The sequence below is a fragment of the Monodelphis domestica genome, chromosome 5 (genome assembly GCF_027887165.1).
Source record: "Monodelphis domestica isolate mMonDom1 chromosome 5, mMonDom1.pri, whole genome shotgun sequence".
Lineage (NCBI taxonomy): Eukaryota > Metazoa > Chordata > Mammalia > Didelphimorphia > Didelphidae > Monodelphis > Monodelphis domestica.
Genome location: NC_077231.1, coordinates 201,462,815 through 201,485,764, shown reverse-complemented (window position 1 = coordinate 201,485,764; position 22,950 = coordinate 201,462,815). Strand labels below are relative to the sequence as shown.

At 38.5% G+C, this 22,950-nt stretch overlaps 1 protein-coding gene across 11 annotated transcripts in view; it reads right to left on the bottom strand.

The window, feature by feature from the left end:
• The window catches only part of AHCYL2 (adenosylhomocysteinase like 2), a 156,459-nt gene that overhangs the window by 25,473 nt on the left and 108,036 nt on the right, over positions 1–22,950 (bottom strand). For 4 of the 11 annotated variants that reach the window (XM_007504289.3, XM_007504287.3, XM_007504293.3 and 1 more), the window contains 5 exons: positions 12,495–12,606; positions 5,008–5,151; positions 3,963–4,063; positions 2,643–2,745; positions 658–752 (listed from right to left, as the gene is read on the bottom strand). In XM_007504289.3, coding sequence (XP_007504351.2) covers positions 658–752; positions 2,643–2,745; positions 3,963–4,063; positions 5,008–5,151; positions 12,495–12,606 — 555 coding nt within the window. Of the gene's footprint in view, positions 1–657; positions 753–2,642; positions 2,746–3,962; positions 4,064–5,007; positions 5,152–12,494; positions 12,607–15,436; positions 15,838–22,950 lie in introns of those variants that run through there. The other 7 variants (XM_007504290.3, XM_007504288.3, XM_056799693.1 and 4 more) reach the window with 4 other exon arrangements.

Here is a 22,950-nt window from a genome sequence, read left to right as displayed (position 1 = left end):
TCTTGGGGTAAAGCCTTTCTTGACATTATCTTACTCTTTTCCAACTACCTATGGGAGTTTACATAGTTTATAAACATTCTGGTATAAACTTGTGTTTTCCCCTTGGATTGATGACTAGAATTGTAGCTTTTTTAATTCAGGAAAAATCTCTTAGCTTTCACTTGCCACACTCTTTTCTTTAATTGTCAAATTCCTTGTTAGAACATGTTTGGCTAACTGAACCATTCCCTAAGGATTTTAAGGTATTCACCTTAGGTCTTCTAAATTAACAGTTTATAGTTGCAACCTCTTAAACTTACTGTTATAAGCCCCATCTTACAGAGGAGGAAACTGAGGCAACTACCAAGAAAGTGACTTAAATGGGTTGCACATAGCTGGTAAGTGCCTAAAGCAGAATTTAAATTCGGGTCTTGCTGAATTTGAACTCTGGGCCCAACACTATCCACTGCACCATCTAACTGCCCTCAAGCTTTTCTAAACAAACTTTACTTAAGGAAATTAAAGTCCAAGTAATTGGCCAATCTGGAAGAAAATAAAGTTAAGGGCTTTCTAGCAAAGCCTCAGATCTCTGTTTCTGTTTCTATTTGACTGCGCCACGTTTTTAACCCCACTTAGTCATGGGCCATCCTACTCCCACAGATCTGTGATCTAACCCACCATGTTGGGCTGCCACCCTTCTACATTCACACAGCGGTCAATGCACCACCAGAAATCATCTTCTGATTCTCCTTTCCAAGCAAAGACAGGAAACCCTGGGGGAAAAAAGACAAAAGACACTATTAAAGACTTCAAAGGAACCCAGAGCATTGGCAGGAGGCATCCCTGAGATCTGAAGCCTGGCTCTCAGCCTGTATGCAGGTGAGGCCCCTGTGTGTGCTATTCTTTGACATTTCTTTCAGTATCTTTTAGGGGCCTCCCTGCCTCTTCAGGTTCATTTCTGCTCTCACATGCCTAGAGAGCAAGGGGATCTAGAGTGTAACTAGGTTTCCTTCTCATGTTAAATAGTATGGCAAAGAAGCCAAATCAGAGAAGTCCCTAATGTCCAGTCAAACTGCACTGACTACTCCACAAACAGGCCTTAAACTCCATTATTTCTCTGTCTGTGCTTGTGCCTTCCCTTGGCCTGGATTGCTCCCCTAGCCACCTTTAACCTTATCAAATGCTCCATCCTTCAAGGTTTAGCTCAAGGGGTACTTCACCCATGATAAGCAACACTTCTCTGAAATTCCCTAGCAATTTAACTTAACCTTTCTTAGGGCATTTATCACAAATCACATTTGTTATATTAGTTATCTGGGTTTGCAATTTATCTCTCATACTAGATTTTAAGTTACTTAAATGTAAGTACTTGTGTCTGATTCAAGTTTATATATTCAACAGTGTACTTAATGTGGTGCTGTGAACACAGTAGGAATATATTAACACAGGAGAATTTTAAACTGAAAAAGACCTAAGGGGCTAACCCCTCATTTTATAGATGAAGAACGCAGGCCCAGAGAAGTGATTTGCCCAAGGTCAAAGAAGCAGAGAGCTGAAATTAGAATGATTTCCTATCTCAAAATTGGCACTCCTCCACTATGCCAAAAGCCACGAAGGTTATGTTGACAAACCTATGGCATGTGTGCTGTAGGGGGCTGCTCCCTTCCCCCTCTCCACTGCCCTGAGGGCATTTTTCATATGACTCGCCCCTCTGCCCAGCAGCCCAATGTGAGCACTGCCTCCCTTCCCTGTCTGGGTAAGAGTAGCTCATGTGCAGTGTGAGGGTGCAGTTTGGGCACTCAGTCTCTAATAGGTTTGCCACTACTGTTCTAGGTGATCAGTAAATGGTTAAGGTAAGAAAGAGTGCTATAATAATTTCTGAAGAAAGGGCAAGAATTTGGAAGGCTTTCCAAAATGCAGGCATCTCTCTTAAGCTCCCAGATAAGTCTCTGGAACACTGGCCCATTCTGCAACCCCAAAATGTCAGAGATTGAGGATAGATGCCAGAAGGGAATCTAAGAACTTGGAATGATTTAATTTCCTTAGTCTTATAGAAACAGAGAGAGAAAATTTGTGATCAAATATTAATTTTCTCAGTTAGTCCCTCAATTGCTGAGGCAGAAATACTGATTTTTTAATGAGGAGGAATTACTTCTAAAAAAAACTGGCAGGGTCAAGAATATACTTTTTTGGTGGCTTACTTTCCAGTCCACCTCTCTTTCCAGGAAGGAGTTCATAATACATTTCTTTAAGGAAAAAAGATGTATGGTTTTTCCTAAGTGTCCTAATAACAATATGTCAAAGCATCTAACTCAATATTATAGTAATTAATAACAAAGCACAAACCAATATCCAATAATGGTTAGACATTAGACGACTGTATAGTAACAAACCAGCTTCAGTACAAATGCTAGGAGAGAAGCAGAAATGTGAGGGAAATAAGAAAAAATCTGTTTCCCAGTATTCATGGTAATGGGGAGATAGGGGAGATGGGAGTAGGAAGGGGAGGAATCCTGCTGTGAGTAAGGTTCAAAAGAATTCCATGGAAATAAATATGAAGTTTAGTGGTGTACTCTGATAAAGCACTCACATCAAACCTTTTCCCTGCCCCCACAACAGGTTCCACTTTGTATAAAGCACAGAGAATGGGCAAATCTTCCTACCACTTTCTGCAAGAGCAGCAGCCACTTCATTGAGGGTAGAGTAGATATTACAGGCAGCCCATCGACACTGGGCCCCTAAAGCACTCAGAGTCTCCATGAGGACCTATATTCAGGAGGAAAAAGAAGTAAAGGGTGATTAAGGTTGGATCCAATAGCAAATGGCCAAGGGGATGGGCTGCTAGCATCTATATAAGAGTATTATATCAGAAACCAAAGGGTTCATGAGAAAGCATGGTAAATTTTTCCATTAGCTCTTGCTGCTACAAGAGCCTTAGCTTTGTTATGTAAGAGTATCTGAGATTTATCTACAAAAGCAACATGAACCAATTTGAAAATAATGAACAGAATTACAATTTATCTGAATGGCTATGATCAAGGGACATCTTCCATCAAAGTGGAAGAGAATGGGGAAGGAGAGTAGGAAGGAGGACAGAGGGGAGGAGAATAATCATTGTAAACCTAAATAGTCATTTGGTCCAGGCAGACTTGTCATCTTCATTTCTTAGTTATGGATGAGGGAATATAAACACCTCAGAGGAATATAACACCCTGTTATCCTGGGAAACTCTAGATATGTTCCCTGGAGTTCTACCCAAATTCATCTGTCAGCATTTCAAAACAGAGAAAGACTTTTTACATTACATTAACCATGGCTCAATGCAGTCCCTATTCCATATAATAATAATCACCTAGAGCTTTGACCTAATAGTCAATACCTTCCATTATGGAATCTAGCACCAAGTCTATAATCCAGACCACGGGTTCTTAACCTGAAGTATAAGAACTTGCTTTTTTTCTTTTTAAACTCTTGTACACCTTAGTATCAATTCTAAGACAGAAGAGCAGTAATCGCCAGGCAATTAGAGTTACTTGTGTACATACAAGTGACTTGCCCAAGGTCACATAGCTAGGAAGTGTTTGAGAACAGAAATGACCCAGGACCTCTGTCTGGTCTCCAGGTCTGGCACTCTATCCACTAAGCCACCAAGCTGCCTTGTAAACTTGCTTTTAAAAATACTTTCATTATTGCATTTCAATGTAATTAGTTTCCTTCTGAATCTTAAGTATTTTATTTTATACACTTAAAATATTATCTGGAGAAGCCTTCACATCAAACTTCCACAGGCTTCACTAGACCACTGAAAGGGACCACGACACAAGAAAGGTTAAGAACTCCTTGTCTAGACAATATAATGGGAATATTGGAAACATAGACATAGAGCTCCCCAGATGGCTTTACTCTCATAACCCCAAGTAAGAGATTCCAGTCCATCCTTCAGTAGAACTCCCTTTTTCCTTTCAGAGGGGGCAGAGACTCACCGCTGTCTGAGCAGTGATATGAGTACAGCCCACAATCTTGGCTCCAGCCAAAGGTTTCTCTCCTTGAGCTCTCTTCCTCAAAGCCATCAGTGCTGGCATCTCTGCAAGGTATTGACACACCAGAAGGATAAAGAGTAAGGAGTTTGAAAAGGAAGGAGGAAAAAAAACCAACAGAACCCTGAGACTTTGGTAAGAGTCAATCAAACAAGCAGCATTGATGAAGCTTTGGTTATGTGCCAGGTATGGTGTTTGGCAGTGTGTGTACAAATACAATAGTGAGACTAGAGTCCTAGATCACAAGGAACTTGAATTCTCCCAGGGGAACACAATATGCTCCTAGAGAAATAAATACAAAGTGATTTGGAGGAAGGACACTAGTGACTGGGAGAAAGCAAAGCATTTTGAAAGAAGTGACCAAAGCTGAGTCTTTCATGGAGCTAACAGGTTCCATGAAGGTGAGGTAAGGAATGAGAACATTCCAAGCATGAGGGACGGCTCCTGAAAAGGCATAAAGGCATCAAAGAGAAATGTCCTGGGCAGAAAAGGGCAAGGTCAGTTTGGCTAGTGTGAAAACCTCATGAGAGGGTGCAATGCAAAATCAGTCTGGAAAAGGGAGGCTGGAACAATACAGAGATAGGCTTTAAAAGTCAGAACTGAGCATGTATTTAATCTGAGGCAACAGTGAGTTACTGAAGCTTCTTGGGAAGTGATATGTATTAAGCATTATTTAAAATGGAGTCCATAGATGAGAAGCTTACAAATGCCCCAGTCATGATTTCTTTTAATATTTCCCTCCTTTCTTCTCAAGGTAGGGTAGAGGGGCAACAGGGGAGGGGGGCAGTAAGGGGATCCCTCTTGAGCATAAATGCTCACCTCACCTTCTTCCAGAAGTGCTCTCTGAATACAGGTCTCTTTTACTACAAGTATTAAACTTCATTGTGACCTCCAGTAGCTATCTGACTCTAAGATATAACAGAGGCAATAGTTTGGACCAAGGTCAAAGAGTCTTGAGTTCATGAGTTTCCAAAGGTTTTGCCTTCTTTACCTTGCTCTGCGATCTCAATCTCTCGCCGGCCAAACTCTGCCTGTTTGATATTCTTGACACAGAAGTCGCTGCTCCCCTTGGAGTTCTTTTGCTGCTTGTCCCGTGGAGAAGTCTCATCATCAGAACTATCTGTGTATGAAGCCGCTAGAGAGAGAATAAGGAAATGTCAGGAAAAAATTATTTTCTTTCTTTTATTTTAAAGATCCTTATGGGAGCAGCTGGGTAGCTCAGTGGATTGAGAACCAGGCCTAGAGACGGGAGGTCCTAGGTTCAAATCTGACCTCGGACACTTCCCAGCTGTGTGACCCTGGGCAAGTCACTTGACCCCCATTGCCTAGCCCTTACCACTCTTCTGCCTTGGAGCCAATACACAGTATTGAATCTAAGACAGAAGGGAAGGGTTTAAAAAATAAATAAATAAAAGACCCTGAAAATTACTTTCCTCTTAGATTCCAAAGTATAGAATCAGCCAGTGCCACTAATCAATATACCAGTGATTCCCAAACACATTGTAATCACCTATACAGTTCCCTATACACTTAAAAAATATTAGTCAAACACATAGGAAACTGGAGCTGACTCGATCATCTACTACGGAAGAGGAATTTACCAGCCCCCAGAAGGAGGTAGCGTCTGGGAAGCTAAAAAAAAATAGTTCCTTACAGTGGCATTGGCTGAAAGAATGGTTCACAACCAGAAAGAGTTATATTATTAAACATTTAGTTCTGGCGGAAAGAAAAATGATTCTTATTCAAAGACCTAGTATTCAGAAACCCCTCTGGGTAACAACTCAAATGCGGGATCATGGCCATTAATACTCAGGTGTCTAGAATCTCATTCATACTTGCTTGACTGTTTGTTGGCCAGCTAAACCTAATATATAAAAGCTGGAAAAGAACTGATCTCTGGACAGAACATTCAAATGTCATGCAAAAAGAGCTCAGTTGGTATGACTCTCCCTCACCTAAATATAGTTGGGCTAAATCATGCTTGCCCACAGGGTGTGACACTGAAGGACTCAAGGTACCTTTTCCTCATGCTGACCTCAGTTTATTCTGGATAAGATACTCTAGATATATTCACTGAGGCATATTTCTTCTCTTTGGATCTGAACAAGTAAGCATATAATAGATGTTTTCAGTGGGGGCCGTGGAAAAGGTCTGGAACTGTGATTACATCAATGTGGGGAAGTAAAGAAACTCTTTCCACCAAGCCAGATCAGCAACTCAGAGAGTTTAAGAGAACTGTCTGAGGCACTTTGAGGTGAAATGACTTGCCCATGGTCACACTGTTAGTATGTTAGAGGCAAGACTTGAACCAGGGTCTTCAGAATTCAAAGACTGGCCCTCTATCTGAAGTAATAAATGCAGTAGAGAAAAAAAGGTTAAAAGTCCCTTCTGAACTTTATTACTGACTGTGCAGCTGGTGCTACCACTCATACTCCTGCCATCAATTTCCCAATCTTCTTAAGAGTTCTCTGTTCTTGCTAATCATTTGTTAAGTGGCCTCACATAACACCTCTTCCCTTCTTAATATCCATTTGTGGAGAAGGCTTCTCCCTCCCTAGTCCTCAAGTGTCTATGTGGCATCATATGCTTCCCAAAGGAATAAATGGCACAGCACAACTGCCTGGGATTCTTTGGGCCTGTGGAGCTATAATCTGATTATATACAGAGTACTAAGGCACTCCTGGAATTTCTGTTCAGAGGCTTCATCTCCAGTTGAGCTAAAGAAGGCAAGTCTGACCCTGCCCAACTGAATTGAGCAAGGCAGTCCAAAAGACCTGGGCAGCAGGGGGCCAAGCGTCCTTTCCAGTGCTGGAATGCTGCCCTGGAACAAAGTCCCAACACGAGGCAATGAGAATGATCCTGGACACCAAGGGTGGTGAGAGGATTAGCAGGTCCCAAATGAGACTTTTCTTCTTGAAAGGAGCTAATCTGGACAAAAAGTTTAAAATCCTCCCCCTCCTTCCCAGCTTTCACCTTCCTTGGGTGACTGAGAGCTCAAAGTACCTTTGGCAACAGAACTTAGAAATAAGTGCTGGGGGCAGTCATCTGTCTTGCAGATCAAAGCTCAGGAGCAGTTTATGACTTAAAGGTTTGCCTCACCTGGGAGGAGGTGGCTAATAGCTTTCCATTCCCAGAAATCCCAAACCAAAAGTACAAGATAATATTCTCAAATATAAGTATGCAATTATCACATGCAGATATTTTGGACCCCCAAGTAACTCTCAGGGTTAACACAGGCTCACAAATTTAAAGTTGGAAAGTACCTTGAAAGCTCTCTAATCTAAGCCCCTTACACTAAGAACAAAAGGGGTTATGTGTCAGACCCACAGTATCACAAAGACAGTAAGTGTCAGAGGCAGAATTTGAACCAAAGTTCCTGATTTCAAATTTGGAACTCTCATCTCCACTGCATATTCTTGCTTATTTCTGGTTCAAGATATTAATTCTCTACCACATATAACCTGAAATACTAACAGTTTTAATATTCTAGAGCAGAGGTTCTTAACTTTTTTTGGATCTCAGACTCCTCTGATGAACCCTAAGGCGCCCTTCTCAGAATCATGCTTTGAAATACATAAGAAAGGAAACTAATCATATTGAAATGCAAATATTGATTTTAAGTTTTTAGACCCCAAGTTAAGAATCTATTCTAGTGGCATCCTAGTATAGTGGAAAGAATACTGGATGTCTGAAGACCTGGATGCTAGTAATGGCTACTAATGGTTATTCATTAGCTGTGGGACTCTGGGCAAATCTTTTAAGCTCTTTAAATTTCAGTAAATTTATCTGTAAAATGAAGCGATTGAATGAGATGATCTCCAAGGTCCTATTGAGTTTTAAGACTCTTATTTCTTATGAATGGAAAAGGAGCTGGATATCTCTTATGTTAACCAACAACTTGTTCCTTCTAGCTCTTTGTTTGCCTTGTAACAATCTAGTTAGCCTTGGGAATAGCAAAACTCTAGATTTAGCAAGGCCTAGGCATTGGCATAATCCAGAGTCATCTACCCCTTGCAGGATCTGAAAAGTATATGTAGAATCTTTCTTATGTGGAAGTACTCCCATTTCTTTCTTTTTTTTTTTAAATCCTTACCTTCCATCTTGGAGTCAATACTGTGTATTGGCTCCAAGGCAGAAGAGCAGTAAGGGCTAGGCAATGGAGGTTAAGTGACTTGCCTAGGGTCACACAGCAAGGAAGTGTCCAAGACCTCCTGTCTCTAGGCCTGGCTCCCAGCTACCTGCCCCCCTATAATGTACTTCTGAGGTGGTTGGTTGATGCATTCTCTGACTGTGGCCTACTCAGGTGGTCCCTTCTGAGTGAGTCCCTCTATCCTAGACTTCTATCCACAGATGAACTACAGACTACAACTAGGAGAAACAAAGCAGTCTTTCAGTAAAGAGTTCTGAGAACCATTCCTGTTGAATTTCAGAATTCTGGGTAAGTCATGGAATTCTTGAGTCAGCTCTTAATTTATGAAAAGGGTTAAAAGTGACCTGTGTGCTAGGTAACACTATGAGGATTTATTTCACTGATGATTTTAATCCTTTAGGAAAAATGTGAAAAGTATTCAACATAGTTACTTTGTTCATCAGGCACTTCTTGGGATTTTACAACAGCTAGTCAGGAACTAAAGGGCACAGTTTTCCCATCCCTCTCAGTTATTAACTGTGGCAATTAATTAACCCATTGTAAAGGCTTTTATTCAAAAACATATCAACAAAAAGACCTCACTTTTGCAGTCTCTTTTCTTTTGAATTCAATAGTTTTGTTTGTTTGGGGGAAGCATTCAAAACAGCTTATTTCTACAAAATGCTTTCAAAGACCTATTCAACTAGTCATTCAACTAGTCAGACTAGTTGACAACTAGTATCATTTGGAAATGACAACTATCTGTAGCTCAGAGCCACAGGCCTTGGCTTAGAAGGGGTTATGGCTACAGCTTAGGCATCTAAGTGCCCTTCAATAAGAGATATCCTGACACAATGGCTTCTTTTGATAAGTCCTATGATCTCTTCTTCTGATTGATTCATATGTAGAGACAGTTTAAACAGTTGTTCATAAACATATACAATAAATAAAGTCTAGGAATCCTTCACAACTGTGAGAACATTTATTATGGTCACTGATGTTATAATAAATGTTGAAAGTGGATACCAAATGTTTATAGGTACATATCTATCCATCTCATTTGCAAAACAATAAGCCAATTCAATTGTTATTGACTTTTCAGCAGAAATTCTCTCACTCACCACCCACTTCCCATTACCTCATTTTATTTCCTAATGCTGATGATAGAAAATGAGACTTATCAAAGATGAACAGTTGCACAGGACATTAAATAGAGATTAAGTTCTAGCATTCATATCTCCAGGGTTCCTTTCACTTTTTTTTTTAAACCAAGGTTTGTATGAATGATCTTGATAAAAGTTTGCAAGATATCCTGGAGATATGAAGTGACAAGGAACTCAAATGAGATAATTGTTATTTAGATGCTCGAAATGCAAATGTAATCTCAGTTCACATTACTATTAGTATAGTGTTCTGATCAATTTTAGTATAGTGTTCTTATCAAGGAAGTTACTCATTCTAATGTACTCCATATTGACAAGAATCAAACTATGGCAATGTCCACTTGTAAGACATTTTAAGAGGATGTTGATTAAATGTGTGATAGTGTCATGAAGCAGAAGGTTTCCTGGTAACCCTCAAGAGAGGGATGCTGTTAGCTGAGACTTCCATTAGATGAGAGATCCCTTCCAACTCAAGACACATTTTATGTTAACTGAATATGCTTAACAGAATAGCCATTTGCCCAAACTATTTAGGAGACTTCAATACCTGTATGGACACTAGCTCAAATTTACCAATGAAACTTCATGAGAAATTATGGGCTCATTATAATGTCATGCCACTTTGTTAAGAAACTAGATGAAAGGATATTTCTCCTCCCTGAATATTAGGAAGACAGGACAGAAGAGCCCATTCATTCCTAAATTTGGTACAATTTTTTCATCAAAACTAGAATTCATACTTTTAAATGTTAAACACTTGTACAATTAATTTTCATGAATTTTATCCTGAGTGCTAAATTATTCACTTATGAATCTCATTCTTATATTTATCTATTCTGGTTGTTTCAGTAGAAAAATTTAGCTACAATATTTGAGATTCTTCAGATTAAAAAATCATGGGAGTTATATCATGTGCCTTACTGTTCACAGCTTCAAGGACTAGACAAAGCTATGAAGGGGAAAGTTTAAAGAACACAGTCTAATCAGCTTAAAAAGCACAGCCAAAGAATTAAGTTTCAACTCTACATAACAACAACAAAAAGAACCACCAACTCCTTTTTTCTATTGGAGTGGGGACCAAAAGTAAAACTTCAGGCCACAATGGTGCCTTTAATAAAAGTATGAATCTACTGTTAAAAGGTGATTAGAATGAACTTTTAATATAGAATTATATAAGAACCTACTAAAGAACTGCTAATAGGCTAGACTACAGTTCATCCACTAGAATACTATCAGTGCCAACAAAAGCAACAAAAAAGTTGCTTTCTATGATGTCATCTTCAAAAGGTTAAAAGTAAGTACCTCCAAAACATTCCTAGTTTCCTTAGATAACTTATTTAAACCCTTACATCTGCTTATATTTCAGCCTAATGACCTCTTAAAGTAGCAAGTGCTATTAGTTGTCATTTGTAGTACAAAGCAGAATTTCCTTTGAATCATTCTCTCTCTCAAGGCTTAGGATATAACCCTTTCCTTTAAATTTAGAATTTTGGCATTTGAATAAACGTACTTTTCTGATCAAGTTCTTTCATAAGTCTATAAATTTAAATTCTAGCTACATGTAGTGAAATCTTTTCATTCCTTTTTTTTTTCATTTCATTTCAGTACTCCTCTAAATCTTCTTCAGTTCTGTTAAAAGTTTTTATTAATGTGCAGACCATGTTTATACTTGGTACTCCAGATGATACGAACCACTGGTAGAATATCTTAACTAAAAAGGTTAGGATAATTTTTTTGCTCCGTTTAATATATTAAATGAATAATTTATTAATTATTTTAAATACTTTATTATTATAGTAATGTATAATAATATAATAATCAATTAATCAATTAAATGAACTAGATATTTGAGCACCATTTAATGGAAGACATTAGTATTGTGCCTTTTTCTAGTCTTTTGGGGCATTTTAGCCTTTTTTTTAGCCATTTAGGAACACCTGGTCAATGTTTTCCAATAAAAGTTAACAAGGACTATTAGTTCCTACAATAATTTCTGCTCAGATTTCCAAGGCTCATCAAAGTCATACACCTGAGTTAGTATGTTATAGGCGAGGGAATAAAACAGCCCAGGAGAGAAGGCACTGGAGACAAAAATCCTTACAAAACTTGTTTGAACTAGTCAGAATGTCTTCATTGCTTTTCTTTTTCCCCCCTCTTCTCCAATTTATTAAAGAAGGAACCAAGACCACTGTGATGTCAAGAAGGATAAGAGTTCTATAGCAAGGAAGGCTGAGGCTCAAAAACCAGGAAGTTGAAGAAGAGAAGGAAGGAAGAGGAGGGCAGTAGGGACGCCAATTTGAAGCTAGGCACCCTACAAAGGGACAACTTTCAGAGAGGGGCTTCCAGGCTGGTCCTGACTGTTCTTTATCCTACTGACTGCCAGGAACCAGGGGAAACAGCGGTGGCCAGCTCTGGCATGATTTGCAAAGTGTAGGTTCCAGGTTCTAGTCTCAGCATTGGAGGGACGATGAGGAAAAGGTTCCTGGGCCAAGGGGCCAAAGAAACCATGGGAAGGGACTGAGCTGGAGGAGGCTGTTGGGGGGACTGCTGGGGAATGGGAAGCTTCCCTGGATATCTGCAAGTACTTAGGACTTCTGCACAAAAAGAAATGAGAGCATAGAAAGGATGGGAAAATATAAATCTTAAGTACAGTTTTTAAAAGGCTATTATTACCTTTCTGGGTAGGTCCAACAATTGTCTTTCTTTTACTAACCTGTCCTAAAAACTATAGGAAGAAAATTATTTTATGAATTAGAAAGAATCTATGAGAAATGAGTGCTCCCCTCAAAAAGAAATTAGTTCCCCCCATAAACTCTCAAAAATGAATCAAAAGATTCCACTTGAAATTTTGGAATGAATTTCTATTAAGAATAAAAGGTTATGGCAGCTAGGTAACAATAGTGGATAGAGGCCTGGAGTTGGGAAGACCTGGATTTAACTTTGGCCTCAAAACTTTCAAGCTGTGTGACCCTGGACGAGTCACTTGACCTCAAATGTCTAATACTTACCATTCTTCTGTCTCGGAATCTATACTTAGTACCTTTCTATGACAGAAGGGAAGGGAAGAAAGAAGAGAAAATGGAAGGGAAGGGAAAGGAAGCAGTTGTTATTCTTTCAACAAGTGACTTACAGGCCCTTACTTAGATTGGAATAGGAGTAGCCGGAGCCGCTTGCTATATTACTCACCTGAACTGTAGCTATCAGTAGATGATTGAGAGATGGAACGGGACAGAGAGCGGCGTCCAATCTTGGTGGGACGTTTGTTGAATTCCTGCTTCTGGTCAGCAAACTGGATCTGCTGAGAAAAAAGGTCCAGTTACATCCAGCAAAAGATATTTCATATTAAGAGACTAAAAGTCAATCAAAGCAATTCCTACTCTTGAATAAGTCTTCTTTCCAACCTTTCAAGTAAAGGATGTTCCCTTTAAACTATAGTTGAAATGTTAAGACTCTTAATGAGGTTAGAGGATAGATCTCCTACCGTAAAAATATTTTATTTCCATGAAAATCCAGAATGTCTTCACTGCAAAAATCTAAAATACCACCACATATATTGACCATACCCCTCCAAAAACAAATAAAATAAAATCTTAACTAAAAGAGACGCTTGAAGAATATGGCACTCTCATTAACCAAGTCATTGAAATAGCTTCTATTTTAACCTTTGTTGTTGAAAAACTCTCTGAAATTTTTTAGTTCACTTTCCTGCCTTAATAATAAGAATGAATATAACTTAATTTTTGATGATTCATAATCTTATAATGCCTCAAGGTTATAATTCTGAATATTGTACTTATGGAACTTTTATGGAAGGTCTATAAGATTAGGCTGAATGTACACATATGCCTTGGAAGTTGCTTTTCTGGCTTTTTTTTTTTTGCCATTTTGAGCAAGATCCAAATTAATCAGGATTGTGCTGCTTTTATAAAAAACACCTTGTACTTTTCAAGTTCAGAATCCATCTTTTTCTCTTCCTCACTCAGGCTGAGTTCTTTCACAGTTGCTTAGAGAGTGTTCCATTATTATCATTCTGAAGCAGCTATAGGGACTCTAGATATTAAGAGTATTGAAAATGACTCAATACCAAGGTTATAAGCATTTACATTAATCTAGCATTCTCATTTGGAGAAACTTAGTGCTTTTATATTACCACACTATTCTTTACAAAATGCTCACTGAAGTGATGATAGAGGGAGACTGGGGAAACTGAAATTTTCATTTTATAGACAGAAAAGCTGGGCATGGTGGTTTAGCAGTTTATCCAATAATGCAAAAATTAATGATTTGTAAAGTAAGGAATAACTGCTTTTCCACACTCTAGCACAGTGGTATCAAACTGAAATAAAAACAGAGGCACTAATCCATAAATAAGGATCCCTGAGGGGCACATATTGCTTTAATAAAAAAAGTGACACTGTCCAAGTTTTATTGTATTTTTGTATCTTTTGTTAAATTACTTCCCAATTACATTTTACTCTGGTTGGGGGCAAAGGGACTCAGTCAGGTGTTTGACATCTCTGCTCCTGTATACCTAACTGCTACAGAATGCATCTGAGATACACCTATGACCAAAGCGGCATGGTTTAGTACACAGATGTTCTCAAAATCCCCAAGAATCCCTTTAAGTTATTTAACCTCTTAATGTTTCAGGAAACTCTTGAGGCTTTAGGTTTCAGCGGCATTAATTTCTATTGTTAGGGGGAGTTTCCTCACTGGGAGTTCTTTATATCAATGAAATTATAGTTGCCATCCAAAAACAAGTGCAAAATGAATCATTAACATTTGTTCCAAAGAGAGTGAAGCCAGATAGACTATTATTTCTTTGTTATCTTTACTTTAGTTAAGTTTTATACAAATAACAAGAATGGTAAACAAAGTCTAAAGATAATAGGGGCAAAAACATGAGTGGAGAGCCATCCATACACAGTGATGGTTCTTGAGCTGAACTCAACCTCCCTAACTCTCTCTCTCTCTTTTTTTAAAAAACCCTTACCTTCTGTCTTGGAATCAATACTGTGTATTGGTTCCATGGCAGAAGAGTGGTAAGGGCTGGGCAATGGGGGTCAAGTGACTTGCCCAGGGTCACAGAGCTGGAAAATGTCTGAGGTCACACTTGAACCCAGGACCTCCCATCCATCTCTAGGCCTGGCTCTCAATCCCCTGAGTCACCCAGCTGCCCCCTCCCTAACTCTCTTTAAGAAGAAAGTCACATACTTTTCTATTCTTTCCAGACCCACTAAGATAAAGAAAAGGTAGCAAATCAGTTTTCCATTAATATACCACCACATTAAGCGACTAACTAGAATGCTATTTGTTAGTTGTTTTTCTTAAGGTGTAATCAATCCTGAATTGGATACTGAGTCAGTCCTATAATCTATAACCTAGAGCTCTAGTCTATAAACCCAAATATACCAGTAACACTTCACTTTAAAGAAATAATGACCACTATCTTAAACTAGTTTTTAGGGCATTAGTATTTCCTTAGACTCAGTCCCAAGTTTAGGCACACTTTTTAAGATCTTCATGAATAGAGAGGCAAAGGGCTCTAAAATCCTCTATTGGTTAGAGAATTTATTCTATTTGAAACTGGAATCTTGGTAACAAACTGATAGTGCAAAATTGGAGTCATGCAGAAATTTTGTTAGGATTTAGTGTTTTCTCATCAACTAGAACTAGGGGTTAATCAAGTCTAAATCCCAGAAAAAAAAAAGTTGTTTCTGTTGTGAAGGGTTACTGTCCTCTAGAGTCCTTCCCCAGCCCCAGGAACACAATGCTGATCTACATTTAACCCAAATACCTACTCTCTGATGCAGTCATATATTCCCCACCTTCCTCACCACTGATGAGCTCTGTCACCTCAATCTCCTGAAGTCTCTACCTTCTTAGAATTAATGTGAAATCCAAGGAGTTCTATAAAATAACATTTTGTTCACTTCTTCTCCTCTAGCTCCATAGAGAATTCTCTCCTTCTAACAGGTAATGAGGTAAAAGAAGAGAGAGACTGGGGAGACACTTGCTCCCATGCCAGAGAGAGAAAGGTTTAGGAGCAAGCAGAAGTGGGGAAAGAGAAGACATATAAGCCACTGGCTTCATACTATATCGAGCAGCAGCAACAAATCCAGCCTCACCTGGGCTTTAATTCCAGAGCCGCCACTGACAATGTACTTCTTCTTGCTGCTAAACATAGTGTTACCATCTAGACCCCTCTTCACCACCTCTCCAGTCCAGGGACCCTGGTGTCCAGTCCTTTACACCTTCCCCATCAGCAATCTTGGCAGCTCTGGTTCCAGCTGGCTGGGTTTGGTGGGGTTATTAGCCTTTCCTGGTCTGCCTGCAGCGGCTCCAACAACCACTCGAGCAGAAGAACCCCAATATTTAATAAGATATTTCCGCTAGCTGATCACCAACCATTCTTAGCTCTAGAGTGGTGGTAGTTATTTTGCTTTATTTTTTTTTCATCCAATTACAAGGATCTTCTGACCTCTAAACCTTAACAAGTCCCCCGACATGGCCCAACTTGCATGCGAATAACAATAGCTTATTTATATAACCAGTGCACTTTTTGCTTGCTATAATTAACTTGCTAATTAGGTTCCTTTTTAACTACCTCCTCCCTTTTCTCCCCAATGTCAGATGATTTCAGTTAACCTGGCCTCATTAGAAAAAAATTAACTACCAAACCACTAAAACAATGAGGAGATGTATTATATTGCTAAGAAAAAGTTTTAAAATAATGCCAAGTAATTTGGAAGTCCCTACCCAGCCTGCATTCCCCTCTGTTCTTGAGGAGGGCAACCTGTAAACATAAGCTTTAGCCCTTGGTTATTAAAATATATCTCCAAGTCTGTTACATCACAGTAAAGTTATGACGTTTTCCTGCTTAAATTGAAACCACAGAAAAGCTTCCCTGGCTTGGTTTCTGCTGATTTGGGTTACCCTACTCTCATTTTCCACATTTCCACATATATTGTCTCTAGATGGAAAGTAGATGGTCCTCCTTCTTCCCCAGAATAGTTGGAGGCCAATGACCCTGTCAACTGTTAATGAAAACACTATTGCCTTTCCAGGGCTAGGAATGGTAGATGAAGTCCTAGTAACATTATATGATTAAATCAAGGGTCTCTTCTGTCACAGCCATTGCTGAAACTAAAGGGGGGCAGGGTAAAGCAAAGGTAACACCCCCCCCTCCACACCCCCTCCCCCAAAGTAATCTAAAACCAGATTTGGATTCACCAAGATTTGCCGATGGGAAAGGGAAAAGATTGGAGAGGGACATGGTGAACATAACAAGAAAAAACCTCAGGTTTGCAACATTAAGAGAGGAGCAGCATTTTTTCCTAAAAGAAGTTTGTTTAAATATGGTTAAGGGGACACAATATATATAAGAGGGTGACAATTGCTCACTTCTGGGATTTTAGAACTATATTGATCAATCAACAAGCATTTATTAAAGCCTTCTGTAAGCCAGGCGCTGTTCCAGGTGTTGAGAATATATTTACAAAGAACAAAATTCCTACTTTCCAGGAGTTTCTATCCTAATAGGAGATAGAAGTACAAATATCAATGGAATATATGTATATAATGTGAATAAATATAAAGAAATTAGATACAAGATAGCTTGGGATGGAGAGCTCTAATGGCTGAGAGCATCAGGAAAGTATTAATTGAAAATGGTGTTTAAATCCATGTTAAAGGAAGAGAGGGATTCTATGAAATGGAGATGAGGAAGGACATTAAGCACTAAGGCAGGAGATTGAGTATTGTATGTGAGGAACTGAGAGTGCAGTTTATTTGGATCATAGAGCAAAGAAGAGGGCAGCTAGATGGTAGAGTGACTGGCCTGAAGTCAAGGAAGATTCACCTTCCCAAGTTCAAATATGGTCTCAAACACTTACTGGCTGTGTGTTGCCCTGGACAAGTCACTTAATCCTGTTTGCCTCAGTTTCCTCATCTGTAAAATGGACTAGAGAAGAAAATGGAAAACTACGCCATTATCTTTGCCAAGAAAATCCCAAATGGAGTCATGGAGAGTCAGTCACGACTGAAACAACTGAACATAAAGAGCATAAGTAATATCCAGTGAAGCTAGAAGGGAAGGTTGGGGCCAGGATGTGTAAGGCTTTAAAAGCTAAACAGAGAATTTACATTTTATCCTACATACAACAGGAGGCCATGGAATTTGAAAAGAAAAATGACATGGTTAGATCTGTGCTTTCCCTTAGGCAGCAATGTAGGAGATGAACTGGAGTGAGGAGAAACCTGAGGTTAGGATTTCAGTTAGGAGGCTTGTTGCAATACTCTAGGACAAGGTGGCTCAGTGGATAGAATGATGGGTCTGGAGTCAGGAAGATCTGGGTTCAAATTTTGTTTCAGAGTATTTCCTTGGGCAAGTCACTTAACCTCGTTTGTCTAGCCCCATCCTTCTTTCTGTCTTCTGAGTTGTTACTAAGATGGAGAATGAGTTTTCTTAAAAAAAAAAAAAAATTAATAATCTAGAATGTGGATGTCAAAGATGCTGCCTTCCCCAGTGGTGCTAGAATCAGATTAAAATATAATTGGGAAATATGTAACAAGATAAATAAAAATACAAATAAAACAAATACCATTACATTTTAAAACTAATTCAATATGTGGCCTACACGGATCTTTATGTACAGATTAGTGGCCTCTTTTCTATTTGAGTTTGATACTACTGATATAGGGTATGAAGGCCTAAGCTAAGTGAGTGAAGAGGATAAGATTATTGATGATTGGTTATGCATTGTAAAGAATTCAGCATAATGCCACTGTGGTGCCTTCGACAGAAACCTAGAAGCTTGAGACAGGGGAGGGTTTTGGAGGGAAAGATAATGAATTCTGTTTGGGATATGATAAGTTTAAGATGTCTCCAGGACACCTAGTTTGAAATGTCCAGTAACTGCTATGTGTACAGCAGTATGCCAGGTGCTGTAGATTGTGTAAAGAAATACAATGCAAGAAGAAACTGGGGGAAGTGTGGGACTGAAGAAATCTTTATTTAAATAATATCAAAAGCACAACTCAGCTTGACTTTATACATTCCAACTCAATATTAGCAATACTGCTGCCACTTATGAAGAACTTCCTTTTACTACTGCTAATACTAGTACTACTAGTACTACTACTACTACAACTACACAGTCATTGAGAGAGAATAAGTACAGGTGCTAAAGGGGATGTCCAAAAAATCAGTGCAATGATACTCCTACCTCTAGTATGGTGGATTTCTCAGGTATTTTCTCTCTAGGAAAGCAAAAGGATTTTTTTTTATTTCAAGTTATTTTTATAATATTAAACTAAAAATTAATTTCCTTGATTTGCCATGTTTTCTGCCTTTACTTTTTCTTTTCAATCTATTTTGATTCAACTGCAACTGCAGTATTTTAGTTGAGGTCAATGAAAACATTCTGTGACCCAGTTTGTTTGTTTTTTTAATTGGAAACACAGATGGAAAGAAGTTTTCTCTCTACAGTCACAGTATGTTGAGCAAGGAGTGACAAGGAAATTTCAGGAGGATCAGTCTTTCCAGCTGTGTTCAGGTGCACCTGTATTTTAGTGATTCTTTCTTTAGATTTATTCTAACTAGCAGAATTGCATTTTGCCATCTTCAAAACTTGCTTTCCTCTTTTCTCCTGAAGACCTTTCCTAATAATGCAGCAGTATATTTGGCACTGAGATAAAAACATTTTTTCTATGTTTTTCTTTCAATAGCAATACCCCCCCCCCCAAAAAAAAACCCTCTTACCTTCCATCTTAGAAATCACTACTGCGTATTGGTTCCAAGGCAGAAGAGAGGTGAGAGCTAGGCAATGGGGGTTAAGGGACTTGCTCGGGGTCACACAGCTAGGAAGTGTGAGGCCACATTTGAACCCAGGATCTCCTCCAAGCCAGGCTCTCAATCCTCTGAACTACCCAGCTGCCCCCTCAATAGCAATTTATTGAGAATCTTCTATGTACACAACAGTATACTAGGCATTGTAGACTATACAAAGAAATGCAACACATTTATAATAATACAAAAGATAATACAACATAGTATATGATTGAGTGATGTATGAATGGCACATACATTATAAATGTCATGAGTTCAGAAGAGGTGAAAGTCATCATCCCATAGGCTTTAGTGAACAAGGAAAGGCTTCACAGAGGAGATTGCAGTGTTCTGTGATGAATAAAGGGCTAGCCTCAAGAGTCAGAGAAGCCCAGGTTCAAGTTCTGTCTCTGGACAAATACCGAGTTGGCCTCTGGTTAAGTCATTTAACTCTCAGTTCCCCAGGCAGCTCTCTAAGACTATACATAGAACAGCTGTTGTATTGGTAAAAGGAATCTTCTCACCATGAGTTCCCTGTGCTAATGAAATCACAGCTCCAGACCTCCCCTTCCCATCTGAAGATTCAAAAACCACTGAATATAGTCATTCAGAAACTTCTGATACTGTTGGAATTGAAAGCCAAAGGGAGGAAATGAACCTAATGTAAATTTTGATCAAATGAAATACTGGAAACTCTTGAATTTACAAAGATGTTACAGTTCTTCTGGGGGATAAGAGGTTGAAAGGCAAGAGAAATATATAATATATAAATTCCTCTTTAAAAGTGAAATGGTTCTGAAACAGACAAAGAGTCATCCATCCAAATGTCAATATTTCCCCCCAGCAATGGCAGTTGAAGTGCCTCACATGAAGTTAGGAAATAAGTAGTATATCCAAGTTTCCAACAACCTAACTTCCCGGAATACTAGTCCATTTCTTTACTACATTGCTTCCAGGCTGATGTTATCCTGTGATCTCCTCGGTAACCTTTTCTTTTTTTTTCTGTTTTTCAAATATTTATGTAGTTGCAAATACAAATAGCAGGGAAAAAGGAACAAATGAGAAGCACTGATTGGGTCAATTCTACTTGAAGGAAAGTGTCAGATGAATGTTAGGTATCTAGGTTTTTCCTATCAGAATTAAGATCTCAAAACTGTAGTAATAAAAAAATTTTTTGACAAATAGTTTCTTCTATTTTGAAGTAGTAGAGATTTGTAGCTGTACATAATAGAATCACTTGAACCAGCAGAGCAAATTACCAACTCAAGTCTTTTCTTATGTTCTACAGTGAAAAAAGGAACAAGCTAAATATACAAAAATGAAAATTTAGCATTTAAGAAACAGAAAACTATAGTGTTTATCTTATTTAATAGGACAAATAATACTCTTCTGCTTCTCTTCCTACCTACCTGCCTTATGTTTTCTCTTGAGTCCTCTTCTAGTTCAAAATCCAAATAATGCCTTCTAATTATTTCCAAGAAGGTCCCAGACCTTAATTTTCTTTTCCATATATATCCTTTCTCTTGGTAACCCCACCAGCTCCCATAAATCTAATTACCATCTTTACTATATTGATGATTCATATGTGTATATAGTAGCAGTTGCAGCAGTAGTTTTAAAGTCCAAGGAAATTTTTCTCTAAGTGGTAACAATATTGCTAATATTGTCCTGGAATGTGTAAAGTTAAGCCAAATTCTGCTTCTGATACTGCTTAAATAAAAAGTTCTTGCTTCCAAAAGAAAATATTTTGTTTAGCTTTTTAACCAGACATCCTACCCTCCCAACCTTCTATAAGGCCATTTACTTGCACAAACTTTTTACCTATGAAAGGGATTATTCCTACCATAAGAGAAAAATGGAATTGCCAGTTGGCTTAAAGTGTACAGTGTCAACCAGTTTCCTATGGAAAAGTACCAGGCATTAGAGGGAATAGGGGGTGGGAGGAGGAAATATTTAAATGTAGGAACAAGAAAGCTTGGTGCTGATCCCCCATGTGAATATGAGGAGGTATTTCGCTCACTAAGAAGAACTAGGGTTTCTTTGGGGACTGCAAACTCATCAAAGGAAACTCCTAATCTGATGTTCTCCAAGCTTTCACCAGTAGCACTTCCTAGATAAGGCCAAGGAAATTCTTCCCGTGGGAATACACTAAGGTGTAGGGTCTCCAGCAAGTCCTTCAGTGACTAATGGAAGAGTTAGTGTGAGGGCAGTGGGTCTGCCTTTGCCAAGTTGCGTGACCTGGGCTCTCTACATCTCCTCCTGGCCTACTTCTGAGAAAAAGAGACTGTGAGTATTGCCTGTTGTTGTATGTGGCCCAAGCCCCTGTTTGCTGAGTGTGGTTCTTTGGCAGGTGACTCTTGACTTTTGCATATTCTGACCCTTAGCAAAAACAGAATGGTTATGATGCTACTAGGACTCCATTAAAACCTTCATCCTCACAGAAAAAGGACCCTTCCAGCTCTAAAATCTGTGATCCTTGGATCTAAGATACAGCTTTCTATCCTTAGAGAAAAGAATAATTTCAGGATAAACTTCACCACACTAATGTGTGATCTGGAATGAAGAAACCAAAAATGTTAAAACTTTCCCTTGTTCAAAATCCCACCCATTATAGGAGCCCCCAGGGATGTCTGCTTGTGAGGACTAAAAGATAGCTCACTATTTTAATACCTTTGTCTAGAAACATTTATGCAATCTAATATAGATAGGCAGAATGGGGCATGGTGGCTGGCTTGGTGGGAAGTAGTGGTAGCTGATCAAAGCACTTCAAGATTGGTTCTGTAGGCCTGATCATAATTTAATATCCTGTGAACTCACAGAATGAGTGTATTATAAAAGCAGGATCTAAAATTCCTTCTCCTTTTGCTATCAAATAACAAAGTTCAGAAAGAAAACTCTGAATTTTTCTGAGGGGATGGGGATGGAGAGATGAAGAAGAGAATGTTTTAAACAGTAAAATATTACATTGAAGTAAACTGATATATTATTTAGAATGGGGCTTATGAAAGCTGGTATTTATATAGCACATTAAGGTTTGCCAAATGCATTATATATTTTAACTCATATGTTCCACTCAACAATCCAATAAGGTAGATACTATTATTATTCCCATTTTACAGATAAGGAAACTAAATCTGAGAGAAGCTAAGTGTCTATCATTTAGGATCATACAACTAGTATCTGAGACAGGATTTGAACTTAGTTCTTCCTGATATTTACCACACATTATCAACAACAGGAAGAACCCCAAAGGTTCTCTGATAGTTAAACAACTTTGTTGTGGAGAAATGCATTATCAGCATTCTATCATGCAAAGAGATAAATTATGTCCAAAATTTTATGGGGGGAAAAATTAAGGTAAGAACAAACCAATTGGGTTTTATGATCATATTATCACTACAAATTTCAGTACAAAGTGCATTTTCCTTTTGAAATACCATTTCAGTTATTCTGCCCTTTATTGTAAAGAGCTGGTTTTTCTAACTGCCTCCCCCCAACCAACAAAAAAAATCCGTAAGGCTTCAACTAGAATGGCAACCAGCTGTTACCTCAAAAAACCTCCCCATGTAAGAAAGTTCATGATACCTAATAAAATCTGATGCTGAATTACTTCCTGGAACCAGGCTGCTTCCATGAAAAAGGCAACATAATGGCTAAAACAGTGTTAAGATTTAAAACATTACTTCCTGAATCAAGAAGAAATTTATTCTTTAATAAAGAGCTTTAAAAGCACTTTACTATGAAATAATGAATACAATGAGTGCTTTAAAAGCACTTAGCTCCAGGAAAGGCCATTTAACAATGGTCATAACA